The sequence below is a fragment of the Crinia signifera genome, chromosome 6, assembly GCF_055691185.1.
Source record: "Crinia signifera chromosome 6, ASM5569118v1, whole genome shotgun sequence".
Taxonomy (NCBI): domain Eukaryota; kingdom Metazoa; phylum Chordata; class Amphibia; order Anura; family Myobatrachidae; genus Crinia; species Crinia signifera.
Window position 1 is genome coordinate 21,281,050 of NC_139222.1, and position 26,799 is coordinate 21,307,848.

The 26,799-nt window shown below is 49.4% G+C and overlaps 1 protein-coding gene across 1 annotated transcript in view; it reads right to left on the minus strand.

The window, feature by feature from the left end:
- LOC146007463 (uncharacterized) overlaps positions 1-26,010 on the minus strand; it is a 137,507-nt gene extending 111,497 nt beyond the window's left edge. Inside the window, exons 1-3 of the mRNA XM_083145835.1 lie at positions 25,866-26,010; positions 22,943-23,040; positions 22,571-22,766 (exon numbers count right to left, since the gene is read on the minus strand). Coding sequence (XP_083001961.1) covers positions 22,571-22,766; positions 22,943-23,040; positions 25,866-25,950 — 379 coding nt within the window. The 5' untranslated portion in view covers positions 25,951-26,010. The remainder of the gene's footprint in view (positions 1-22,570; positions 22,767-22,942; positions 23,041-25,865) is intronic.
- Positions 26,011-26,799: the final 789 nt, after the last annotated feature.

A 26,799-nucleotide genomic window follows, 5' to 3' on the forward strand; every position in this document is an offset into this window, starting at 1 on the left:
GCAAACTACAGGCCGATTTCACTATTGAATATTGACCTGAAGATCTATGCAAAAATTCTAGCCGGACGTCTGGCTCCCCTACTCCAATTCCTTGTCCACCCGGACCAGGTGGGTTTCATCCCGGGGCGCCAGGCGTCGGACAACACAAGGCGAGCGATTGACCTTATCCATATAATCCAGAAGCAGAAAAATCCGGCCTTGCTCCTAGCATTAGATGCAGAGAAGGCATTCGATCGTATATCGTGGTCCTTCGCTTTCGCCGTGTTGGAAAATATGGGCATCTCAGGGCCCTTCTTGGAGGGGGTCAAAGCCCTATATCGTACACCTTCCGCCCGGGTTGTTGTAAACGGGGCAAGGTCAGACCCCTTCAATATAACCAACGGCACTCGTCAAGGCTGCCCCCTCTCTCCATTAATCTTTGCCCTGGTCATGGAGCCCCTGGCGGCGAGGATACGCAATAACACGTCTATCCATGGCGTCAAAGTAGGCTCCTCGGAGCACAAAATAGCATTATATGCAGACGACGTGCTCTTGACCCTCGCCGATCCAGTGAGCTCTATCCCCCATTTATTATCAGAGATTCAACAATACTCCCGCCTTTCTGACTATAAAATAAATGTTGATAAAACCGAAGTTCTTGACTTTCATGTGCCCGGACCCCTTAAAGCAGAGCTGTTAAAAATGCTACCTTGTAATTGGAACAGAAAAAAAGTGAAATATCTAGGTCTCTATCTAACACATCATTACCACCAACTTTTTCAAGCCAACTTCCCGAGACTGCTAGACACGATTAAGTCAGACCTTTCCACCTGGTCCTCCCACTTAATCTCCTGGATAGGCAGAATACACTCTATAAAAATGAATATCCTCCCACGCCTGTTGTACCTCTTTCAGACCCTGCCCATATACGTCCCGACTTATGTTTTTAAATTTTTGCAACACCAATCATCACAATTCATATGGGACAAAAAACGCCCCCGTATAAGATTAAAACTACTGCAGAGGCCCTCCTGCCAAGGTGGCCTGGGGATTCCAGATTTCAAGAGATATTACTATGCCTCACAGCTGTCCCAGACCGTTCAGTGGTGTAACCCCTGGGGCGCGAACAAAGTATGGGTGAACATAGAAGCGGGGGACTTTGGTCTGAACACTTTGTCCTCCCTGCCGTGGCTACCCAGAACTAAACGTCCGCACTCAACAGTGTCGCACCCGGTGGTGTCGCGTGCTCTGGCGGTCTGGGACAGAATGAATAAAACATATAACTTGGCCCCACCACCCTCCCCATTGATACCTTTATTCCATAACCCCGCTTTCCCCCCCGGCTTGGGATGCTCCTCCCTGTCCAGCTGGCTTAAAGATGGCATTTATTATTTAAACGACATATCGGACAAAGCATCCTTCCCCCAGTTCTCCGAAGTCAGAGAAGGCACGTCAATTCCAAACATAGATTTCTTCCGTTTTCTCCAGATTCGCCACTTTCACACCAAAGTAGTATCTACATTAATTGCTAGGCCACTATCCTCCGTTGAATACATTTGTTGGAAGCGCGACTCATCTAAAGGGTTAATCTCTGCACTATACTCCCTGCTAGATCCCTTCACAGCCTCGTCCCGGGCTCCTCATGAAAAGGCTTGGGAAAGAGACCTGGGTCTCGCCCTGGACGAGGAAGACTGGGAGGAAATACGCGACAATGCAGCGTCAAGTTCCATCTGCGTAAAAATCAAAGAAAATACATATAAACTGCTATATCGCTGGTACTACGTCCCCTCTAGGCTGCATAAGATATTTCCTAAGGTCTCTGACAGATGTTGGAGGGGTTGCCCTTCTGAAGGTGACTTCCTCCACATTTGGTGGACCTGCCCCCAAATCACGGGCATTTGGAGAGAAGTAATCGACTTAATCACAGCTCTGCTGGGAGTTACGGTGCCAAGAGACCCCAGATACTTCCTCCTCCCACTGAAGCCCCCCGAGCTTTCCCAACATCAGCACAAATTACTAAGACATATATCGTCGGCAATGACATGTCAAATTGCGGCTGATTGGAAAAAACCCACCCCAGCCCCAATACAGGCAATTCTCACACGGGTGTGGTATGTATATAAGATGGAATACATTACTGCAACTTTACGCCACTCACTTAAGTCCTTTCAAAAGGTTTGGGACCCGTGGCTTTCACATCAAAACATGCCACCCCCGTTTGAGCCATGTTAATGGAGGCCAACCCCCTCCCCCCCCCCCTCGCTTCCCAGTCCCCCCTCACTCGTTCTTCTCTTGTTCCTTCCTCCCCCATCCCTCCCTCCTCTCTATCTCACCCCTGATGTCACGCCCTTTTCCTTCCCCTCTTTCTATCTCTCAGCTCTCTTCTTGCACTATGTTAAATACAGAAAACTTGGCAAATTGTGATACACGCTGTCTTGATATTTTGTGAAAACAGCTGGTCTGTAAAGCCTGTTTATCCGTGTATTTGCTCAATAAAATTGTTTTAAAAAAAAAAATAACAGCAGGAACTGCGTGTGCGCACCTGACGTCTGAGCTGGTTGTCGGCTCCCAAACGGAAATCGCTAAAATCCTCACAGCCACCGAGTGATTCCGGGTTACGTGGCGTCTGTGAGCGTCAGGGACAGGACCAATCATACGATGGTAGGTGACCAAATGATTTATTCTCTGTGTGGGCGCTAGCGGATGGATGTGTACCTGTACGTATCCCTGCACAGGGTGGGAGGGGGCAGGGGGCGGCGTGCGTTCAGAGGGGCGGTGTTATCCTGATCCCTGGGATCCGAAATCACGCAGCACAGCGAGCAGGTCTGAATAGGGCCCTAAGACTCTCATCCAATCACTGGTTACAGACCAGACTGGATTACTGTAACCTGCTCCTATGTCTCCTCCCCAACTTCCATCTCTGTCCAATGACAATGACGGGCACCTCACCTCCCACCTAATTACCTCCTCCCACTCAGGCCTGCAAGACGTTACCCACCACCATGGGAACTTTCCCCGCCCAGCTCTTCACCTCTCTCTGATGTATCAGTCAGACTCTGATACCCCAATTCCTTACTAATGCTTTCCTGCTGTCACTCTGTATCCCCTCTCTATGATCCTCAGTCTCTCCGCTCTGTATCCCCTCTCTATGATCCCCAGTCTCTCTGCTCTGTAACCCCTCTCTATGATCCTCAGTCTCTCCCCTCTGTATCCCCTCTCTATGATCCCCAGTCTCTCCCCTCTGTATCCCCTCTCTTTGATCCCCAGTCTCTCCCCTCTGTATCCCCTCTCTATGATCCCCAGTCTCTCCGCTCTGTATCCTCTCTTTATGATCCCCGGTCTCTCCGCTCTTAACCCCCTCTCTAGGATACCCAGTCTCTCAGCTCTGTATCCTTTCTCTATGATCCCCAGTCTCTCGGCTCTGTACCCCCCTTTCTATGATCCCCAGTCTCTCCGCTGTGTATCCCCTCTCTATGATCCCCAGTCTCTCCGCTCTGTATCCCCTCTCTATGATCCCCAGTCTCTCCGCTCTGTATCCCCTCTCTATGATCCCCAGACTCTCCGCTCTGTATCCCCTTCTCTATGATCCCCAGTCTCTCCGCTCTGTATCCCCTTCTCTATGATCCCCAGTCTCTCCGCTCTGTATCCCCTCTCTATGATCCCCAGTCTCTCCGCTCTGTATCCCCTATGATCTCCAGTCTCTCCCCTCTGTATCCCCTCTTTAAGATCCCCAGTCTCTCGGCTCTGTATCCTTTCTCTATGATCCCCAGTCTCTCCGCTCTGCATACCCTCTCTATGATCCCCAGTCTCTCTGCTCGGTACCCCCCTCTCTATGATCTCCAGTCTCTCTGCTCTGTAACCCCCCTCTCTATGATCTCCAGTCTCTCCCCTCTGTATCCCCTCTCTATGATCCCCAGTCTCTCCCCTCTGTATCCCCTCTCTTTGATCCCCAGTCTCTCCCCTCTGTATCCCCTCTCTATGATCCCCAGTCTCTCCGCTCTGTATCCTCTCTTTATGATCCCCGGTCTCTCCGCTCTTAACCCCCTCTCTATGATACCCAGTCTCCCGGCTCTGTATCCTTTCTCTATGATCCCCAGTCTCTCCGCTCTGTATCCCCTCTCTATGATGCCCAGTCTCTTCCCTCTGTATCCCTTCTCTATGATCCCCAGTCTCTCGGCTCTGTACCCCCCTCTCTATGATCCCCAGTCTCTCCACTCTGTATCCCCTCTCTATGATCCCCAGTCTCTCCGCTCTGTATCCCCTCTCTATGATCCCCAGTCTCTCCGCTCTGTATCCCCTCTCTATGATCCCCAGACTCTCCGCTCTGTATCCCCTTCTCTATGATCCCCAGTCTCTCCGCTCTGTATCCCCTTCTCTATGATCCCCAGTCTCTCCGCTCTGTATCCCCTCTCTATGATCCCCAGTCTCTCCGCTCTGTATCCCCTATGATCTCCAGTCTCTCCCCTCTGTATCCCCTCTTTATGATCCCCAGTCTCTCGGCTCTGTATCCTTTCTCTATGATCCCCAGTCTCTCCGCTCTGCATACCCTCTCTATGATCCCCAGTCTTTCCGCTCTGTATCCCCTCTTTATGATCCCCAGTCTCTCTGCTCTGTACCCCCCTCTCTATGATCCCCAGTCTCTCCGCTCTGTATCCCCTCTCTATGATACCCAGTCTTTCCCCTCTGTATCCCCTCTCTATGATCCCCAGTCTCTCGGCTCTGTACCCCCCTCTCTATGATCTCCTGTCTCTCCGCTCTGTACCCCCCTCTCTATGATCCCCAGTCTCTCCCCTCTGTATCCCATCAGCCCCTTCAAATAGAAGGACCCATTTACATTATTTTTACCAAAATAATGCAATAAAGGGTATTTTTACATTATTTTAGTTTCCCCTGAATGTACTAACGGGCTTTTGGAGCAGTTTTTATGAAAGCAAAATAATAATAATAATTCAGGCGCAAAACTTCTAAATAATCAATTACTCCAAATATATATATCACAATTCACTATGAGTGCTTATGCTTGGTATATATGTGCAGCTACCAAGGCAACAGTAGTTAAAGAGCGAAAAAAGAACCAATTAAAGAGAGCGCATGTATACCAATGTATAAAGTTTTATTAAAAGACAATAATTAAAAATACATTAGTTAATATCAACCTTGTTATAAACCTATTCGGTATAATTGCCCCTTAGGCAAAATGTCCCATTGACAATTAGCAATGTCCCAAGACCCGTGCTAATCACACAGTCTCTAATTGGTGCTTAGGGACCAATAGTCAATATAAATCCTGTAGGGTAAAACACATGTGCAGATCTAATGTTACTTGAATGGTATGCTTCCCAGAGCAAAAGATCTCACCACTTGTCTTTCCCTCTTTAGAGGATATTAATTGCGGGCATTGATGGTTTTGTAATTCCACGCAAGAAAGTCTCCACACAGATGTATTTGCGGCCGTCTCAGACTCGGCGCTTACGGGGTCCTAGCAGTATCCGTTTGGCAGTGTGTGGCCTCCCGGCTCGTCTAGGTTGAGCGGTCCTCTGCAGCCGCACACCACGTGGCTGGCAGGTGCTGTGACAGTATTATTAGCCGTGCCCCTCCTGCTATACCTCAACCCTCAGCACATCAGTTTCCTGACGGGCACCGGATGGGTGATCGGGCAGGTCCTAAGGTTAGGACGGTGGGGTTTTGATTGCCGCGGCTGAGGAGACGTAATGGCAAGTCTCTGTGGAGATGGCAAGGGTGATGATATGCTCCTGGGTGGCCCAAGGGGGTGAGAAAAGCTCTCTTCCTTGACGCGTTTCTCCATCTATGTAATCAAAAGGTTTCCTCAGAAGGTATAAGAGCCCAAATCCTCTGCCTGTCTTATAAAGCAATCCTGCCCAATCAGCCTGGGGCTTTCATTTGCATACACCTGTTGTTTAATTAATTGTATGTCCAGGTGTAATCAACCTATGAAGTTTTGCACTTTTTAGCTATTCTCATTATTTGGAGCAATTCTATTTAAACATACATAATTATAAACTCATATTATACAATATATAAAAAATGCATATACATACACAAATAAAAGTATCTAGAAGTATTGGCATCGCTGAACGTAATCACCTTACTTCACTTCAATAACATTACTAGTCCTCAACATTAAATTGTTTATTCACATTCATTTGAGCCAGCTCTTGGTGGTTCGAGTCACACATCAGACCAAACCCAAATGTGGGTGTGTATAAATATTTTTCTTTTTATCTCTATTTACATTTATTTTACATTTTTTATTTTATTTGGATTTTTATTTATTTTTATTTTCATTTATTTACTATTTTTTATTATTTATCTATATTTATTTATTCTCATTTATATTTTGATTATGGTTAAATTAACATTTATTATTATTATTATATATCTTTAGGTTACCACTTTTAATTATATAGCCTTTTATGCCTGGCACAATAAAAAATCAATATAAAATAATATAAAAAAAGAAATCTATTTATACACACCCACAGTTGGGTTTGGTCTGATGTGTGACTCGAACCACCAATCGGAAGGTTGGTGTAAACTGAAGGACCGATTCTTTACCGTCGAGCCAAGAGCTGGCTCAAATGAATGTGAATAAACAATTAATGTTGAGGACTAGGAATGTTAATAAAGTGAAGTAAGGTGATTACGTTCAGCGATGCCAATACTTATAGATACTTTTATTTGTGTATGTATATGCATTTTTCATATATTGTATAATATGAGGTCATAATTGTTATGTATGTTTAAATAGAATTGCTCCAAATAACAGGATTTTGTATTTACCATTAAATCCTTTTCTCCGATTCCACAGGTGTCACTGGAGTTACAGTGGGGAATAGAAAGTCAACTGCAGGGAGCATGGGCACTTTAATAATTTTCAGAGACAGTGTGGCCAGCTCCTCCCCTTCTACTTCCCCCAGACAGTCAAAAGAATTGTGCCCGGAGGGAGCTGGAAGATAGGAAAAACACTTCCCAGGAGGAGATGAGTACAAACAAAACACTCTTACACAGAACAACATAAGAAAAGAACTGAAATTGAAAAAGGTCAGAAAACACAAACTAGACCACACATACCATCGTGGAGAGTTTCAGCAAAGCCAACTGACTGAAACTCTAATCTTACTGGAACAGACCTATGGTGCTGTAGAAAACCAAAGAAAATAAACTGGTCTGAATGAAGTAAACAAGAACTTTAGCGCCGAGGCGGGAGTCCAGTGACACCTGTGGAATCAGAGAAAAGGATTTAATGGTAAGTACAAAATCCAGTTTTCTCCATCTACCAGGTGTCACTGGAGTAACAGTGGCGACGTCCCAGAGCTCCCAACACAGACGGGACAGCGCTGAGATCCCATCAAAACCACGCGACCAAACTGAGAAGCAGGGTCTGTAATGGTATCAAATTGGTAGAACCTGACAAAGGTCTTCCTACTCGACCAGGTAGCAGCCCGGCAGAGCTGCTGAATGGAAACCCCTTGGGCAGCCACCCAAGAGGGACCTTCCGAGCGCGTAGAGTGCGCCGATATGGTAGAAGGATGACGAGCCTCCGCGATGTACGCCTGTCTGATGGTCAGACGAATCCACAGAGATAGCGTCTGTTTGGTTGCAGGCCAATCTCTTTTTACCGGATCGTAGACCACGAACAAAGCATCAGTCTTTCTAATGGAGGCCGTCCTTTCTACATAGATATGGAGGGTCTGCACCACATCCAAAAACTCGTTAACCGGAGAATCCCCCTCAAATGCCGAGACTACAATGGGCTGGTTTATGTGAAAGGCTGTAACCACTTTAGGCAGAAAAGCCTTGCAGGTTCCGTCCTGTCCGGGTGAAAGATCAGGAATGGTGGTTTACAAGAAAGCGCCCCTACCTAGGTCACAGACACTCCTTGCGGAGGGCAAGGCCAAAAGGAGCACAGTCTTCCATGCAAGATATTTTAATTCCACCGATTCTAGAGGTTTGAACAAAGAGGATTGGAGAAAGGTTAAAACCAAATCCAAGTCCCATGGTGCGGTAGGAGCCCTAAAAGGGGGTTGAATACGGAGGACCCCATGGAAAAAGGTCTGTACCTCCAAAAATAAAGCCAAACGGCTCTGAAAATATACAGACAAGGCCGATACTTGTACCTTGAGGGAGCCCAGTCTCAAGCCTGTGGACAGGCCTGCATGTAAGAAGAGAAGGAGTCTCGACTTTTTGAACAACTTTGGTGAGACACCCCGCCCCTCCCACCAATTGATGTAAGCTCTCCAGATACGGTAATAGTGGAGAGATGTCACCTCTTTCCTGGCCCTCAGCATCATAGGGATAACCGTAGCCAGAATCCCTGCCTTCCTCAGGATGGACTTCTCAGTACCCACGCCGTCAAATGATGTTCCAGGCTCTGATGGTAGAAAGGGCCTTGACTGAGCAGATCCTCCTGCAGAGGCAATGGCCATGGTTCGTCGACGAGCATGGACGTGAGGTTTGTGTACCAAGACCTGCGCGGCCAATACGGTGCTATCAGAAGAACCGTGGCCGCCTCCCTCTGAATGCGCTGTAGCAGTCGCGGAAGCAGAGGGAATGGAGGAAACAGATACACAAACCGGTAAGGCCAAGGCATTGTCAGGGCATCTACTCCCACTGCTCATGGATCTCAAGTCCGAGCTCTGTATAGGGGCAACTGGTGATTGTGTCCAGACGCCATGAGGTTGACTTGAGGGAGACCCCACCTCCTCACCAGTTGCTTGAACACCTGAGGATGCAGACACCACTCTCCGGGGTGCATGTCGCGTCGGCTCAGGAAGTCTGCCTCCCAGTTTTCGACCCCTGGGAGGAATACTGCGGAAATAGCCTGAGCGTTGTCCTGGGCCCAGAGGAGAATCCGACTGACCTCTCATGGCTGCGAGTGCCGCCCTGCTTGTTTATATACGCCACTGCCATGGCATCCTCTCTAGTAGAGGGACCGGGCTCTACTCACCCCTGCCAGGCTGGCCGGTGGGTAGTGTGGCTGGTGGGAGATCAGGACACGCGCCGCACGCATCAGTGTCTCTGTCCACTCCGGAAACTGTGGTTTCCTCAGCCGGGGCCAGAGCACAAGCCGCATGAAGCTGCGAACTGGTCCCCCCGGCAGCTCCAACGGCAGGGTCAGACAGAGGCAGAGGCTGTCTGACCCTCCTCTTGCTGATTGTAGAGTAAAAAAAATAAAGAAATTCTCCTGAACTTGCCCTGGAGCAAGCCAGAAGTGTGCCTAGCTCCCGCAGGGCACAACATAAGACTGACTGTCTGGGGGAAGTAGAAGGGGAGGAGCTGGCCACAAAATTCTTAAAGTGCCCATGCTCCCTGCAGTCGCCCTTCTATTCCCCACTGTTAGTCCAGTGAGGTGTCACAGGTGGATGAAGGAGAAAATGAGAATACCTAAAAAGTGAAAACTTCATAGGTTGATTACACCTGGAGATACAGTTAATTAAACAACAGGTGTATGCAAATTAAAGCCCCAGGCTGATTGGGCAGGAGTGCTTTATAAGACAGGCAGAAGATATGGGTTCTTATACCTTCTGAGGAAACCGTCTGAATACATAGACGGAGAAACGCGTCAAGCAAAAGAGGTTTTCTCACTTCCTTGGGCCACCCAGGAGCATATCATCAGCCTTGCCATCTCCACAGAGACTTGCCATTACGTCTCTGTTATGAACACGGGTGTCCTCACCAAATGTTATGGACACGGGTGTCCTCACCACCCCTAACTCCGTTGCCTCCACCTGGAATCGACGGACAAGTGCAGGGCTAGGCTTCACCTGGGCCCGTCTCGGCTGAAGGGCGAATTAGGTCCACCCCACTCCGCTACAGGCAGGTCTTAAGTATGGACAACTCACCCGCCGAGGCCAGGAGAGAACAAGGGTAAAGCTAACTGTACCCACCGGTGAGGACAACCCAGCCCTAAGGGCGGGGGTGAAGAACGCCCCGAGACCAGGAAACCTCTGGGGAAATACGATTTCCAGTGGGTGTAACAATACGCATGAGTTGACACAATAAGAAAAGAATACTAGTGTACCCAGGGGGTACCGGTGTAACAATACACTAATGATGACACAATATATATACTGTATATAAATACACAGTGATCTCAGAGCAAGAAGGTAAGGGAGAAATCCCAACTTATCTGAGAACAGTGACTGCTGCAGGCAAGGCAGGCTACCACCAGGATAGTAGCCAGGAGGTGGATAGGAACGCTGGATGCTGCAGCTGGAAACCCACAGACAGGCAGGAACAGGACAAGACTGCCAGGAACCGGGAACACTCAGAACGCTAGGTAAGAACTATAACCGGCGTCTGAGTGTCCCGGTGAAAAGGTTTAAATGAAAGAGCCGGCCAATGGTGAGCAGCTGTGGCTGATCAGGTGGGCGGACGGCTGAGCCGGAGTCTTCCCCTTCCGTCTGGATGCCTGGCGTCCCCCGTCGCCTAGGCAACCGCTGCGGCTGTGGGGGAAGAGACTGAGGAGGCGGACCAGGACGCACGGCGGCGTCTGCCGGATGTCGCGGCATGATGACGCAAGGGCGTCCCGGCTGTTTAGCAACAGCCGGGCCGTGCTGCAGGGAAACAGCCGGGCTAGCGCTGGAGCTACCCGCGCGAGGCCTGACAGTACCCCCCCCCCTTGAGGAGGGGTCACTGAACCCTTACTGCCAGGCTTCAAAGGAAATCTGTTTAAAATTCCACCCTTAGCCTGGGAGCGCGTAACAACCTGTCAGGAACCCAAGACCTCTCTTTATCCCCGAAGCCCTGCCAATGAACCAGAAACTTAAGCTGCCCCCGCATGAATCTAAAATGCGTTCTACCACAAATTCCTTATGGCCCTTAACAAGGACTGGTTTACAGCGCTGCCTCGGGTGAAAAAGTGTAGAGACAGGCTTGAAAAGGGAGCAATGGAAGACATTATTAATTCTCAAAGACCTGGGTAACTGCAACCTGAACGCTACCGGGTTGATTTGTTCAATAATGAGGAATGGTCCGATGAATTTGGGGCCCAGTTTCGGACACCTCTGACGAAGCTTGATATTCCGAGTAGACAACCAAACCTTTTGACCAATCCTAAACAAACATGGCCTCCTGTGCCTATCGAAAAAGACCTTGGACCGTGCAGAGGACTGTTTAAGGGCGAGATGAACCTTCTTCCAAGACTCTCTGAGAAGAGTGACTGCAGAGGAGGAAGGCTGAGCTGCATTCATGGGAATGTCGAAGGAATTACATTTAGGATGAAACCCAAAATTACAGAGAAAAGGCGACCTTTTGGATGACACATGATAAGCGTTGTTATAGGAGAACTCAGCTAAAGGTACCAGCTCTGCCCAATTACTCTGAGACTTGGATACGAAGCAGCGTAAATATTGCTCTAAGGGCTGGTTGGTCGTTTCGGTTTGTCCGTTGGATTGTGGGTGATACCCAGAGGACAAACTGAACTGAATCCCCAGACTGGAACAAAAGCTTCTCCAAAACCTGGCCACAAACTGAGAGCCCCTGTCCGAAACTATGTCCCTGGGGAGACCATGAAGTCTAAAAATGTGAGTAATGAACAATTGGGCTAACTCCCTGGCGGTGGGGAGCTTGCGCAAAGGTATAAAATGCGCCATCTTGCTAAATCGATCGACCGTGACCCAAATGGTGGTGAAGTGGGCAGAAGGAGGAAGGTCGACGATGAAATCCATAGAAATATGGGACCATGGTCTCTCCGGAATAGACAAAGGAAGGAGTTGACCCACCGGGTATAATCGAGAGGACTTGTGCCGGGCACAAATCGGACAAGAGGAAACAAAGCGAGTCACGTTCTGTTTCATGGTGGGCCACCAGACTGCTCTAGACAAGTGTTCAAGAGTCTTGGTGGTACCTGGATGTCCAGCCAGCCTACTGGAATGAAAGTCCTTGAGGACCAACTCTCGTAAACTCTTGGGAACAAAAAGCCGATCCTGCGGTGTCAACCGGTGAGCAGAGGACTGGGAAGCGAGGACACGTGCTGCTAATTCTTGGGTCAGACCGGCAATGATAATAGAAGGCGGAACAATGGGTACTGCATCAAGTCTGGCACCTTGAGTGGTCTGAAAGCTACGAGACAGTTCGTCGGCTTTGATGTTCTTGGGACCTGGTCTAAAGGTGATAACGAATCAGAACCTGGTAAAAAACAGAGCCCAGCGTGCTTGACGCGGGTTTAGTCGTTTGGCCGATTCGATGTAAGCCAAGTTTTTGTGATCTGTGATTACCGTGATAACATGCTCTGCTCCCTCAAGCCAATGGCGCCATTCCTCAAATGCCCATTTTATGGCCAGAAGTTCCCTATTGCCAACGTCGTAATTCCTTTCTGCCGAAGAGAATTTACGAGAGAAATAGGCACAAGGATGAATCTTGTGATCATGGACGTCTTTCTGAGAGAGAACTGCACCGGCCCCAACATCGGAAGCGTCAACTTCGACCAGAAATGGATTTCTGGGATAAGGATGATGAAGAATGGGGGCCGAACAAAAAGCCTTCTTCAGCTTCTCGAAGGATTCAATGGCCTGGTGGGACCAATTCTTTGGATCTGCTCCCTTGCGGGTTAACTCGACAATATCCGAAAAGGAGCAGATAAACTTGCGGTAATAATTTGAGAATCCTAGGAATCTTTGAACCGCTTTGAGATTGTTGGGGCGAGCCCAGGAAAGAATAGCTTGTACTTTACAAGGATCCATAGAAAACCCCTTAGAGGTGATGACATAACCCAGGAAAGAAATCTGGGAACCTCAAACTCACACTTTTCCAACTTGGCGTACAAGTGGTTCTCCCGTTGTTTTTGGAGAACCATGCGGACATGTTGTCGATGTTCTGAAAGACTTTTGGAAAAAATTAAAATGTCGTCCAGATAGACTACAGCGAATAACCCTAAAAAAGGCCTGAGCACTTCGTTAATGAGGTCTTGGAAGACTGCGGGGGCGTTGGCCAAGCCGAACGGCATCACCAGATATTCGTAGTTGCCAGTGTGGGTATTGAAGGCCGTCTTCCACTCGTCTCCGTGGCGGATTCTTATGAGGTTATATGCTCCCCTCAAATCGATCTTTGAAAAAATGACCGTTTCCCGAATTTGATCGAACAAGACCGAAATGAGGGGTAACGGGTAGGAATTCTTTATCGTGATCTGATTAAGAGCCCGGTAGTCTATACAGGGGCGTAAGTACCCATCCTTTTTCTCCACCAAAAAACCCTGCGCCCACAGGAGACTTAGATGGGCGAATGAAACCCTTCTCAAGGCTTTCTTTAATTTAATCATCCATAGCCTGGGATTCCGGGACAGACAGTGCATATAAACGCCCCTTGGGCAGCCTAGAGTTGGGGACAAGATCAATAGCACAATCAAACGAACGATGAGGGGGCAATGTCTCTGCTTCCTTTTTGGAGAAAACATCAGAATAATCCCGGTAGGGAAGAGGTAAAGCAGAAAGGACAGGGTGTGAGGCCCGGAGAGGAAGAGAGAGACAGTTGTCCGCACACGAAGACCCCCACCGAGTGATCTCCCCCGAGACCCAGTCTATGTTGGGATTGTGTTTCTTTAACCAAGGTAGGCCCAAGACAAGAGGAGCAAAAGGACAATGAAAAATGACCCTGCCGTAGTGCCTGAAGATTCGCTTCGGCAGAGGCGGACCGATCAGGGTCGTCATACAACAAGCCCATAGCAGAAAAAAAAGAGTCAACGGAGGAAAGAGCTACATCTCTAGCTGGGAGACCGAACGCCCAGGTCTGTGGATCCCCCTGGAGGGAAATAATTATGCCCACACGTTGGGACTCAGAGCCAGAAGAGACCGGGCGGAGTTTAAAATATAATTTACAGGCCTCTCTAAAGTTATAGAAATGTGAGCGATCCCCAGAAAAACGATTTGGGAGACTAAGTTTAGGCTCAGGATTTCTGGAAGCAGACACGACACCATGGACCCGCTCCTCCTGTGTGTTGACCCGGAGTGTAAGCTCCTGGAGCTTTTGTGTAAGCGAATGCATCTGTCCTACCAGAGTATGGCTGGCGGCCTGCTGCGCAGGATCCATGATAAAGATGAGACTGGGCTAAGTAAATGGCCGGTTATAATGTTATGAACACGGGTGTCCTCACCAAATGTTATGGACACGGGTGTCCTCACCACCCCTAACTCCGTTGCCTCCACCTGGAATCGACGGACAAGTGCAGGGCTAGGCTTTACCTGGGCCCGTCTCGGCTGAAGGGCGAATTAGGTCCGCCCCACTCCGCTACAGGCAGGTCTTAAGTATGGACAACTCGCCCGCCGAGGCCAGGAGAGAACAAGGGTAAAGCTAACTGTACCCACCGGTGAGGACAACCCAGCCCTAAGGGCGGGGGTGAGGAACGCCCCGAGACCAGGAAACCTCTGGGGAAATACGATTTCCAGTGGGTGTAACAATACACATGAGTTGACACAATAAGAAAAGAATACTAGTGTACCCAGGGGGTACCGGTGTAACAATACACTAATGATGACACAATATATATATATATAAATACACAGTGATCTCAGAGCAAGAAGGTAAGGGAGAAATCCCAACTTATCTGAGAACAGTGACTGCTGCAGGCAAGGCAGGCTACCACCAGGATAGTAGCCAGGAGGTGGATAGGAACGCTGGATGCTGCAGCTGGAAACCCACAGACAGGCAGGAACAGGACAAGACCGCCAGGAACCGGGAACACTCAGAACGCTAGGTAAGAACTATAACCGGCGTCTGAGTGTCCCGGTGAAAAGGTTTAAATAGAGAGCCGGACAATGGTGAGCAGTTGCGGCTGATCAGGTGGGCGGACGGCTGAGCCGGAGTCTTCCCCTTCCGCCTGGTTGCCTGGCGTCCCCCGTCGCCTAGGCAACCGCTGTGGCCGTGGGGGAAGAGACTGAGGAGGCGGACCAGGACGCATGGCGGCGTCTGCCGGATGTCGTGGCATGATGACGCGGCCGCGTCCAATGACGCGAGGGCGACCCGGCTGCTTAGCAACAGCCGGGACGTGCTGCAAGGAAACCGCCGGGGTAGCGCTGGAGCTACCCGTGCGAGGCCTGACAGTCTCCTCAGCCGCGGCAATCAAAACCCCACCGTCCTAACCTTAGGACCTGCCCGATCACCCATCCGGTGCCCGTCAGGAAACTGATGTGCGGCGCTGAGGATTGAGGTATAGCAGGAGGGACATGGCTAATAATACTGACACAGCACCTGTCAGCCACGAGGTGTGCGGCTGCAGAGCACCGCTCAACCTAGACGGAGCCGGGAGCCCACACACTGCCAAACGGATACTGCTAGGACCCCGTAAGCGCCGAGTCTGAGACGGCCGCAAATACATCTGTGTGGAGACTTTCGTGCGTGGAATTACAAAATCATCAATGCCCGCAATTAATATCCTCTAAAGAGGGAAAGACAAGTGGTGAGATCTTTTGCTCTGGGAAGCATACCATTCAAATAACATTAGATCTGCACATGTGTTTTACCCTACAGGATTTATATTGACTATTGGTCCCTAAGTGCCAATTAGAGACTGTGATTAGCACGGGTCTTGGGACATTGCTAATTGTCAACGGGACATTTTTCCTAAGGGGCAATTATACCTAATAGGTTTATTACAAGGTTGATATTAACTAATGTATTTTTAATTATTGTCTTTAATAAAACTTTATACATTGGTATACATGCGCTCTCTTTAATTGGTTAAATTTTCACGAAAAACTGATCAAAACCCTTCAATTTGCATTTTTTTTTTGTAAGCAGATCACATCTCCCATACTTATATTTGAGAAACGTGCTCTAGCCAAATTAACTAAAACTAAAAAAAAAAAAGTCAAATACCCTGTGATAATAATGCAGCTTCAGCTGGGGAATCACAGAGCTCAGGTGCAAATTCTGGGCTTCTGCACAGCTCTCTCTGTTCCTAGGCAGAGAGAGCTGTGCGGGGATGGGGCCAGGGTGATCAGCTGTGTGTGTCCAGTGTCACACATGCTGATCACAGTGTAAAAAACAATCATACTCACCTCCCCAGGGGATTGCTTCCAGTCTACAGGGCCTCCTGCTGTGCTGTGACCCCTAGTGCAGTAAAGTGATGCTGCAAAGCGACAGGTCACTTTACAGCACCGGGGGTTACAGGAAAAGGAAGTCCTTAAGACACCAGGAGCTGATATATACCAGCGGTGGGGAGGAGACTGGTCAGATGTCTGGGCTGGTAAAACACAGTGACATGATGTGAGGGGGAGAGCAGGAGTATAATAGGGTCTGATGGCTCCTGATGTATGAGATACACCAGAGAGTGTGGGGAGGAGACTGGTCAGATCTCTGGGCTGGTAACATACAGTGACATGATGTGAGGGGGAGAGCAGGAGTATAATAGGGTCTGATGGCTCCTGATGTATGAGATACACCAGAGAATGTGGGGAGGAGACTGGTCAGATCTCTGAGCTGGTAACACACAGTGACATGATGTGAGGGGAGAGCAGGAGTATAATAGGGGCTGATGGCTCCTGATGTATGAGATACACCAGAGAATGTGGGGAGGAGACTGGTCAGATCTCTGGGCTAGTAACACACAGTGACATGATGGGGGACATTTACCAAAATGGATTCGTAGAAAAAAGGTGTATTCGTAGGGAGAAATACACCTTTTTTTTACGAATTTGTATTTTCGGGATTTACAATCCCAAAAATACAACAATTCGTAGTCCTAAAGATGGAACATTCGTATTTGTAGTTACAAATACGAATGCCCTACACCATCGATAGGATACGACAGAAATCACCATTCAAAAGAATGGTGGTTTCTGATTTACTAAGCAGCCGTACTGACAATACGGCTGCTTAGTGGTGTGAAACACCCACGCAAATACGACAGGAAAATAGAACACCATTTTCCTGTTCTATTTGCGTTTTAGCCTGCACGGATCAGTCAGATCCGTGCAGGCTTCAGTGTAAAAAAATAGAAAAATAAATAAATAAAAAAAAAAACGGCGTGGGGTCCCCCCCACAGCCGAAACCAGCACCAGGCTGAAGGAGCCGGGGCCGGTAATTAAAAATCAGGGAGCCCGACAAATAGGGGTTCCCCGATTTTTAACAACCAGCCCCAGGCTCCAGGTCCGGGGCTGGTTCCCAAAATACGGGGGACAAAATGAGTAGGGGTCCCCCGTATTTTAAGAACCAGCCCCAGGCACAACCAGCCGGCAGGGTAATGTCACAGCCGGGGGACACTTATAATATAAGGTCCCGCGGCCAAAACATTCTCCCTACCGACCAGTCAGCCTGGCCAGGGGCCCTGGGGGAGTGGGGACCCCCCCAATGAAGGGGTCCCCCCCCTCCAGGACTTACCTGACCAGGCTGAAGCCTGGTGCTGTCCTCGATGCCCCTGGGCGGTGGGCATCGAGCTGATAAATGTTGTAAAAAAAAGATGAACCTATTGTTTTTTACTGTGGCACTACAAGTGCCAGCAAGCCTCCCCAGCAAGCTGGGACTTGGAGAACCACAAGTCCCAGCCTGCTGGGCATTAAAGGGCCCGCTGGCACTTGTAGTTCTACAGTTAAAAAAATAGTGCACAAAACACACTGACACACTTTTAAAATAAAACTTTATTACACACAAAGCCCACACATACTAATACTTACCTATCTTCTTCCCATAGGTCGCCCTGGTCCTGTGTCGGCGTCTTCTGGTCCTGTGTCGTCTTCTTCCTCCATGTCGACCGTCGCTGTCGCCGTCCGGATCCGACGAAATCCATTTGGGAAGCTGTGGAAGGAAACCATACTCACCTGTCCCAGCGCGACGTAGTCCAGGTAAGGGTCTTTGCAAAAAAACAAACCGACACCCGAATCCAAGCGGACACGACGGAGACGCACGTGTGTTTGTTTACATCGTGCGGCTCCGCCTCCCGAATGCCGCTATTGGCCGCCTAGCGGCTCCTGATTGGCCGCTAGGCCGCAAGGCGGCCAATAGCGGCATTCGGGAGGCGGAGCCGCACGATGTAAACACCGTGCGTCTCCGTCGTGTCCGCTTGGATTCGGGTGTCGGTTTGTTTTTTTGCCAAGACCCTTACCTGGACTACGTCGCGCTGGGACAGGTGAGTATGGTTTCCTTCCACAGCTTCCCAAATGGATTTCGTCGGATCCGGACGGCGACAGCGACGGTCGACATGGAGGAAGAAGACGACACAGGACCAGAAGACGCCGACACAGGACCAGGGCGACCTATGGGAAGAAGATAGGTAAGTATTAGTATGTGTGGGCTTTGTGTGTAATAAAGTTTTATTTTAAAAGTGTGTCAGTGTGTTTTGTGCACTATTTTTTTAACTGTAGAACTACAAGTGCCAGCGGGCCCTTTAATGCCCAGCAGGCTGGGACTTGTGGTTCTCCAAGTCCCAGCTTGCTGGGGAGGCTTGCTGGCACTTGTAGTGCCACAGTAAAAAACAATAGGTTCATCTTTTTTTTTACAACATTTATCAGCTCGATGCCCACCGCCCAGGGGCATCGAGGACAGCACCAGGCTTCAGCCTGGTCAGGTAAGTCCTGGAGGGGGGGGACCCCTTCATTGGGGGGGTCCCCACTCCCCCAGGGCCCCTGGCCAGGCTGACTGGTCGGTAGGGAGAATGTTTTGGCCGCGGGACCTTATATTATAAGTGTCCCCCGGCTGTGACATTACCCTGCCGGCTGGTTGTGCCTGGGGCTGGTTCTTAAAATACGGGGGACCCCTACTCATTTTGTCCCCCGTATTTTGGGAACCAGCCCCGGACCTGGAGCCTGGGGCTGGTTGTTAAAAATCGGGGAACCCCTATTTGTCGGGCTCCCTGATTTTTAATTACCGGCCCCGGCTCCTTTAGCCTGGTGCTGGTTTCGGCTGTGGGGGGGACCCCACGCCGTTTTTTTTTTAAATTTATTTATTTTTTCTATTTTTTTTTACACCTTGCAGCCTGCACGGATCTGACTGATCCGTGCAGACTGCTAGAAATAATTCGTATTAGCGGCCGTATATACGGACGCTAATACGAATCATTACACCATCGGAGGGTTACAAAGCAGTCGTATCTGACTGCTTTGTAACTGATCCTCCGGAACACGACTTTGCATACGACTTAAACAGTCGTATGCAGTCGTAGGGAAACTACCAATACGAAAAACTAGGTTTTTCATATTGGTAAATTTCCCCCGATGTGAGGGGGAGAGCAGGAGTATAATAGGGTCTGATGGCTCCAGATGTATGAGATACACCAGAGAGTGTGGGGAGGAGACTGGTCAGATCTCTGGGCTGGTAACACACAGTGACATGTATGAGATACACTAGAGCAGGGCCGTAACTAGGGGGGGCACGCGCACCGGGCGCTGGAGGGGGTTGAGGCTCTCAGGTCCGGGGACAGCCAACGGGGTCAGCCAATCAGCGTCCGGCAAGTCTTTTCGAAGTCATCACCAGCGCTTCCCGACGCCGCACTAGTAGGAGAGAGGAGAGACGGACGGAGTCAAGCTGCCGCTACAGCGGCTACCCGGAACCCCGCTGCCTGTCACCGGACCCCCGCTGGCTGCACGCAGGAGGTAATTTAGGTTGTCAGCGGGGCGGTGAACGGGGGTGGGGTCTCTGGCGCCAGGGCGGTCATTTGGTCGCCCCCGGGAGAGAAACACACAACACAACACATACATAACAACACATACACAAAAACAGTACAGCACACAGAAAAAATAAATGCATTAGAGTGGATGTAGAATTCATCAACACACAAGCATACTTGCCTACCTGACCCTCTCCATGCGGGAGAAAATGCTCTGTACCTGGACTTCCCTGGTAATGTATGATTGCCATCACCTATGGTGACACCTTTTCTTATCAACTAGGTGATTCATCGCGCCCTACGGGCGCTCTTCACACCGTCGTAAAGGGCTGCGCCCCCTTAATTTGTGAACATTTGTATATGAGAAAGATGGTTAGAATTGTATGAAAGATGCCTGTATTGCAACTTCAGTTATAGGTGAAATGTGTTAAATAGAGAGCATATGATGTGGAAGGGGGTGTGTATTGTTTTGTTTAATTAAAAAGCGGTTACAGAGTAAGATGTACATTGATAGTGTGGATGGTACAGTGACATTTGTGGGTGTGGGGGGCTGTGTGTGCATGTTGTTTAGGTGTGTGTGTGTGTGTGTGTGTGCAATAGTATAGTAGGGTGTTTTTGAGTCAGTGGCTCCCCACTGGCGGAGGTCACGACACAGGAAAACAGGAGGCTGGGTAGTGATAGGGGTGTGTGGGAATAAGGGGGACTAAAGAGGAGGGTGGGAGATACTGTGCAGCTTCTGCCAGTGGGTGAGGGTCCAGCATGGCAGTACAGGATGGTGGCCTTTAGTCAGTGTCTCCTCCTACTGGGTGGAAGTTTGGGTGCATGAGAGCAGGAGGCTGGGCTATGAGGCATGATAGGGGCATGTGGGCAAAACAGCGTCAGCGACTCCCCAGTGGTGGAAGTTACGGTTCAGGAGAGCAGGAAGCTGGGTAGTGATAGGGGTGTGTGAGTATACGGGGGACTAAAGAGGGGTTTAGGGGTGCCGTGAATTGCAGGAGGGGCGCAGGGGGTGCCGTGAATCAAGCGAGGGAGGGAGGGGGCGTAGGTGTCGGCGAATCGCGGGAGAGGGCGGGGGTCCGCAAAGCGTGGGAGGGGGCGTGAATTGCGCGAGGGGGGGTTGCGAATCGCAGGAGGGGGGGTGCGCGGGGGGTCCGTGAATTGCGGGAGGGCGGGGGCACGGGGCGCGATGAATCACCTAGTTGGTTATATATTCTTGTAGAAGGATGGTAGGATGTTGCTGTCATTCAGAATGCATTTACATAAACAGTAATAGTAGCAGTAAAAGGTCTGACTTAAAACACCTACAGTAAAACAGAACAGGTGTTGTATATTATACAAAGAATTGGTTGATGATGTGTAGGTTGACGTGCACATAGTTCATAGTTGTCACTGGAAAAAAATTGCTACAAGAAAAAATCAACACAGAAAGTTCAACACATGTAAATGTTGACATAAGTGTGGCACTTCATCGGTGTCCATGTCGACACATGAGAATGAATATGAAAACATTCAAAAAAAGAAAAATAAATCTTCAAAAACTCATGTCAACCTTTTTCATTGTCGACCATAGCCGTGCCAGTGTTTTGCATGTGCCATTTAATCCTGGGGTTGCCGTGAATCACACGCGGGGGTGGGGGAGGGAGGAGGTGAGGGGTGTCCGCGAATCACGGGAGGAGGGGTCGTGGGTGGATGCCGTGAATTGCGGGAGGATGGGTCATGGGGGGGGGGAGGTGTGTGGGTGCCGCGAATCGTGGGATGGGGGGGCGCGGGGGGTTACAGTGAATCGCGGGAGGGTGGGTCGCGGGGGCGGGGGGTTGCCGCAATGATAGGAGGGGGGGTCAGGGGTGGGGAATTGCGGTAGGGGGGGGTCGTGGGGGGCACTGTGAACCGCGGTAGGGGGGGTCGTGGGGGGCACCGTGAACTGCGGGAGGGGGGGCCCGGGGGTTGGCGCGAATTGCAGGAGGGGGGGTGTCACCGCGAATCGCGGGAGTCACCGGGGGTGCCGCGAATTGCGGGGGGTGTGCCGCAAATCGCGGGAGGGGGGTCGCGGGGGGTGCCGCGAATTGCCACAAGAAAAAAAATCAAGAAAGGTCAACACATGTAAATGTTGACATAGGTGTGGCACTTCATTGGTGTCCATTTCGACACATGAGAATGAATATGAAAACATTGAAAAAGTGAAAAATAAATCTTGTCAACCTTTTTCATTGTCAACCATAGCCATGTCAGTGTTTTGCATGTGCGATTTAATCGTGGGGATGCCGTGAATGGGGGGGAGGGAGGTGCATACCCAATATGACCCTCTCCAGGAGGGACACATTGCTCTGTTTCTGGACTTTCTTCTTAATTTATGGATTACCATCACCTGTGCTTAAACACCTTTCTTATCAATTACCCTGTTTAAAATGACAGGTGATGACAATCATAAATTAAGATGGAAGTCCACAAACAGAGCATTCTGTCCCTCCTGGAGAGGGTCATGTTGGGAGGTATGGAGGTGTGGGGCGCTCACCTGGTGTGTCTGGTGTGTAGCTGTGTCTTTGCTGTGTAACATGGAGAGGCAGAGGGTGTCTGGCACTGTCTGTGGGCTCACTGGGCTGGTTCTCTGTCATGTGAGTCAGTCATGTGAGTCAGAGGCTCCACCCAGGGTTATATCTCCAGACACACTTTGAGTGACAGATGTAGCCAAATATATAAGAGATTACCTAGCTCCCCACAGGTGATGGCAGTCATACATTACCAGGGAAGTCCAGGAACAGAGCATTTTCTCCTGCATGGAGAGGGTCAGGTAGGCAAGTATGCACACAAGTCAGGAGCGGTGTGTTTGAAACACCACCACCACACCTGATCTAATTGCGGTCATTGAGTATCAATGCAAACACTAACATTACGGTGAATGTTTAAACAATTTACAATCTTGGGCCTTTGGCGCAGCATAAGACGAAATTTTACAGCAATTTTGGAATAAAAAATAAATAAAACTCCCAGGTTTTCACGGGCAGGTCAGATAGTGTGTAATAAGTGATTATTCCTCACCTGCGCTGGTATCTGTAGGGATTTCCTCCCCCTTACACTGCTGATCACCCCTCATATATGTGTCTTCTGACTCTGTATCTTCTTTCTTATCTGTCACACAAGACTCTTCTCCTTCTGCCTTAATATCAGTCACATCTGTCTCTTCTTCTCCCCTTATTTCTTCTGCCTTAATATCAGACAAATCTTCACAATGAACCTAAAAAAATATCACATTAGTATTGTCTGATGTTATGGAGATAGAATATCAGTGTATAAGACACACAAACACACACACACACACACACACACACACACACACACACACACACAACTGCTGCAATCATATAGTGACAGTCACTTTGGTATATTGGAGAGACCCTAATTCCCACCTACCTGATCCTCCTGTTGGGTCCTGTGAGTCTCCTCTGTACACTGCTGGGAATACAGAGGACGGGGACATCTCTCTGGGGTGTCTCTGTTACTGGGCCCATCTGTAGGAGACACGCAGTGACTGAGGACATTGTATATATGTGATTATCCTGGGAATACAGAGGATGGGGACATCTCTCTGGGGTATCTCTGTTACTGGGCCCATCTGTAGGAGACACGCAGTGACTGAGGACATGGTATATATGTGATTATCCTGGGAATACAGAGGACGGGGACATCTCTCTGGGGTATTCCTGTTACTGGCTCCATCTGTAGGAGACACGCAGTGACTGAGGACATGGTATATATGTGATTATCCTGGGAATACAGAGGAGGGGGACATCTCTCTGGGGTATCTCTGTTACTGGGCCCATCTGTAGGAGACACGCAGTGACTGAGGACATTGTATATATGTGATTATCCTGGTAATACAGAGGACGGGGACATCTCTCTGGGGTATATCTGTTACTGGGCCCATCTGTAGGAGACACGCAGTGACTGAGGACATGGTATATATGTGATTATCCTGGGAATAAAGAGGATGAGGACATCTCTCTGGGGTATCTCTGTTACTGGGCCCATCTGTAGGAGACACGCAGTGACTGAGGACATGGTATATATGTGATTATCCTGGGAATACAGAGGACGGGGACATCTCTCTGGGGTATCTCTGTTACTGGGCCCATCTGTAGGAGACACGCAGTGACTGAGGACATGGTATATATGTGACTATCCTGGGAATACAGAGGACGGGGACATCTCTCTGGGGTATATCTGTTACTGGGCCCATCTGTAGGAGACACCCAGTGACTGAGGACATGGTATATATGTGATTATCCTGGGAATACAGAGGACGGGGACATCTCTCTGGGGTATCTCTGTTACTGGGCCCATCTGTAGGAGACACACAGTGACTGAGGACAGTGTATATATGTGAGTATCCTGGGAATACAGAGGACGGGGATATCTCTCTGGGGTATCTCTGTAACTGGGCCCATCTGTAGGAGACACGCAGTGACTGAGGACATGGTACATATGTGATTATCCTGGGAATACAGAGGACGGGGACATCTCTCTGGGGTATCTCTGTTACTGGGCCCATCTGTAGGAGACACGCAGTGACTGAGTACATGGTATATATGTGATTATCCTGGGAATACAGAGGACGGGGACATCTCTTTGGGGTATCTCTGTTACTGGGCCCATCTGTAGGAGACACACAGTGACTGAGGACATTGTATATATGTGATTATCCTGGGAATACAGAGGACGGGGACATCTCTCTGGGGTATCTCTGTTACTGGCCCCATCTGTAGGAGACACGCAGTGACTGAGGACATGGTATATATGTGATTATCCTGGGAATACAGAGGACGGGGACATCTCTTTGGGGTATCTCTGTTACTGGGCCCATCTGTAGGAGACACGCAGTGACTGAGGACATGGTATATATGTGATTATCCTGGGAATACAGAGGGCGGGGACATCTCTCTGGGGTATCTCTGTTACTGGGTCCATCTATAAGGGACGCACAGCGACTGAGGACATGGTATATATGTGATTATCCTGGGAATACAGAGGACGGGGACATCTCTCTGGGGTATCTCTGTTACTGGGCCAATCTGTAGGAGACACACAGTGACTGAGGACATGGTATATATGTGATTATCCTGGGAATACAGAGGACGGGGACATCTCTCTGGGGTATCTCTGTTACTGGGCCCATCTGTAGGAGACACGCAGTGACTGAGGACATGGTATATATGTGATTATCCTGGGAATACAGAGGGCGGGGGCATCTCTCTGGGGTATCTCTGTTACTGGGCCCATCTGTAGGAGACACGCAGTGACTGAGGACATGGTATATATGTGTGATTATCCTGGGAATACAGAGGACGGGGACATCTCTCTGGGTTATCTCTGTTACTGGGCCCATCTGTAGGAGACACGCAGTGACTGAGGACATTGTATACATGTGATTATCCTGGGAATACAGAGGACGGGGACATCTCTCTGGGGTATCTCTGTTACTGGGCCCATCTGTAGGAGACACACAGTGACTGAGGACATGGTATATATGTGATTATCCTGGGAATACAGAGGACGGGGACATCTCTCTGGGGTATCTCTGTTACTGGGCCCATCTGTAGGAGACACACAGTGACTGAGGACATGGTATATATGTGATTATCCTGGGAATACAGAGGACGGGGACATCTCTCTGGGGTATCTCTGTTACTGGGCCCATCTGTAGGAGACACACAGTGACTGAGGACATGGTATATATGTGATTATCCTGGGAATACAGAGGACGGGGACATCTCTCTGGGGTATCTCTGTTACTGGGCCCATCTGTAGGAGACACACAGTGACTGAGGACATGGTATATATGTGATTATCCTGGGAATACAGAGGACGGGGACATCTCTCTGGGGTATCTCTGTTACTGGGCCCATCTGTAGGAGACATACAGTGACTGAGGACATGGTATATATGTGATTATCCTGGGAATACAGAGGACAGGGACATCTCTCTGGGGTATCTCTGTTACTGGGCCCATCTGTAGGAGACACACAGTGACTGAGGACATGGTATATATGTGATTATCCTGGTAATACAGAGGACGGGGACATCTCTCTGGGGTATCTCTGTTACTGGGCCCATCTGTAGGAGACACGCAGTGACTGAGGACATGGTATATATGTGATTATCCTGGGAATACAGAGGACGGGGACATCTCTCTGGGGTATCTCTGTTACTGGGTCCATCTATGAGGGACGCACAGCGACTGAGGACATTGTACATGTGCGATTAGCAGATGATACGATTATATAGGGGGCCCCCATACCTGCTCTACCATGTGCAATAAAATGTAATCTCTGCTTACCCAGTGATGTGAGCGGCCAGTGAATCTCCATCATCACGTCCTTGTACAGACCCTTGTGTTCCTCTATATACTCCCACTCCTCCATAGAGAGATAGACAGCGACATCCTGACACCTTATAGGAACCTGACACACACAATGATACAGTCATCACTCAGACATATCCCCCAGGGTTACTGTATAATGTCCCATTGCCGGCAGTCTCTGGTCACAGCCCCCGGTGTTACTGTATAACGTTCCATTCCCAGCAGTCACCTCTCCGGTCACATCCCCCGGTGTCATTGTATAATGTCCCATTCCCAGCAGTCACCTCTCCGGTCACATCCCCCGGTGTTACTGTATAATGTCCCGTTCCCAGCAGTCACCTCTCCGGTCACATCCCCCGGTGTTACTGTATAACGTCCCATTCCCAGCAGTCACCTCTCCGGTCACAGCCCCCGGTGTTACTGTATAATGTCCCATTCCCAGGAGTCATCTCTCCGGTCACAGCCCCCGGTGTTACTGTATATTGTCCCATTCCCGGCAGTTACCTCTCTGGTCACATCCCCCGGTGTTACTGTATAATGTCCCATTTCCAGCAGTCACCTCTCTGTTCATATCCCCCAGTATTACTGTATAATGTCCCATTCCCAGCAGTCACCTCTCCAGTCAGCAGTTGATTGATCTTGTTAGTGAGTTCCAAGATCTTCTGCTCATTGTCTTTCCCATGTATCAGTGAGTGAGGTGGAGGCACCATGATGGGAATCTGGGTCCTCTTCTGTCCTTCTGACACACAGTGATGGCTACTGGGTGTCTCATCACCAGAGGTCTTCTTCACTACTGTGTAACCCTGTGTATAAGAAAATACACTATCACTGTAGACACCCCAGTTATGACCCTCTATTATTACTATAAGTGATGTCACAGTGACGCTCCCAGATCCCCTCACCTCCCCAG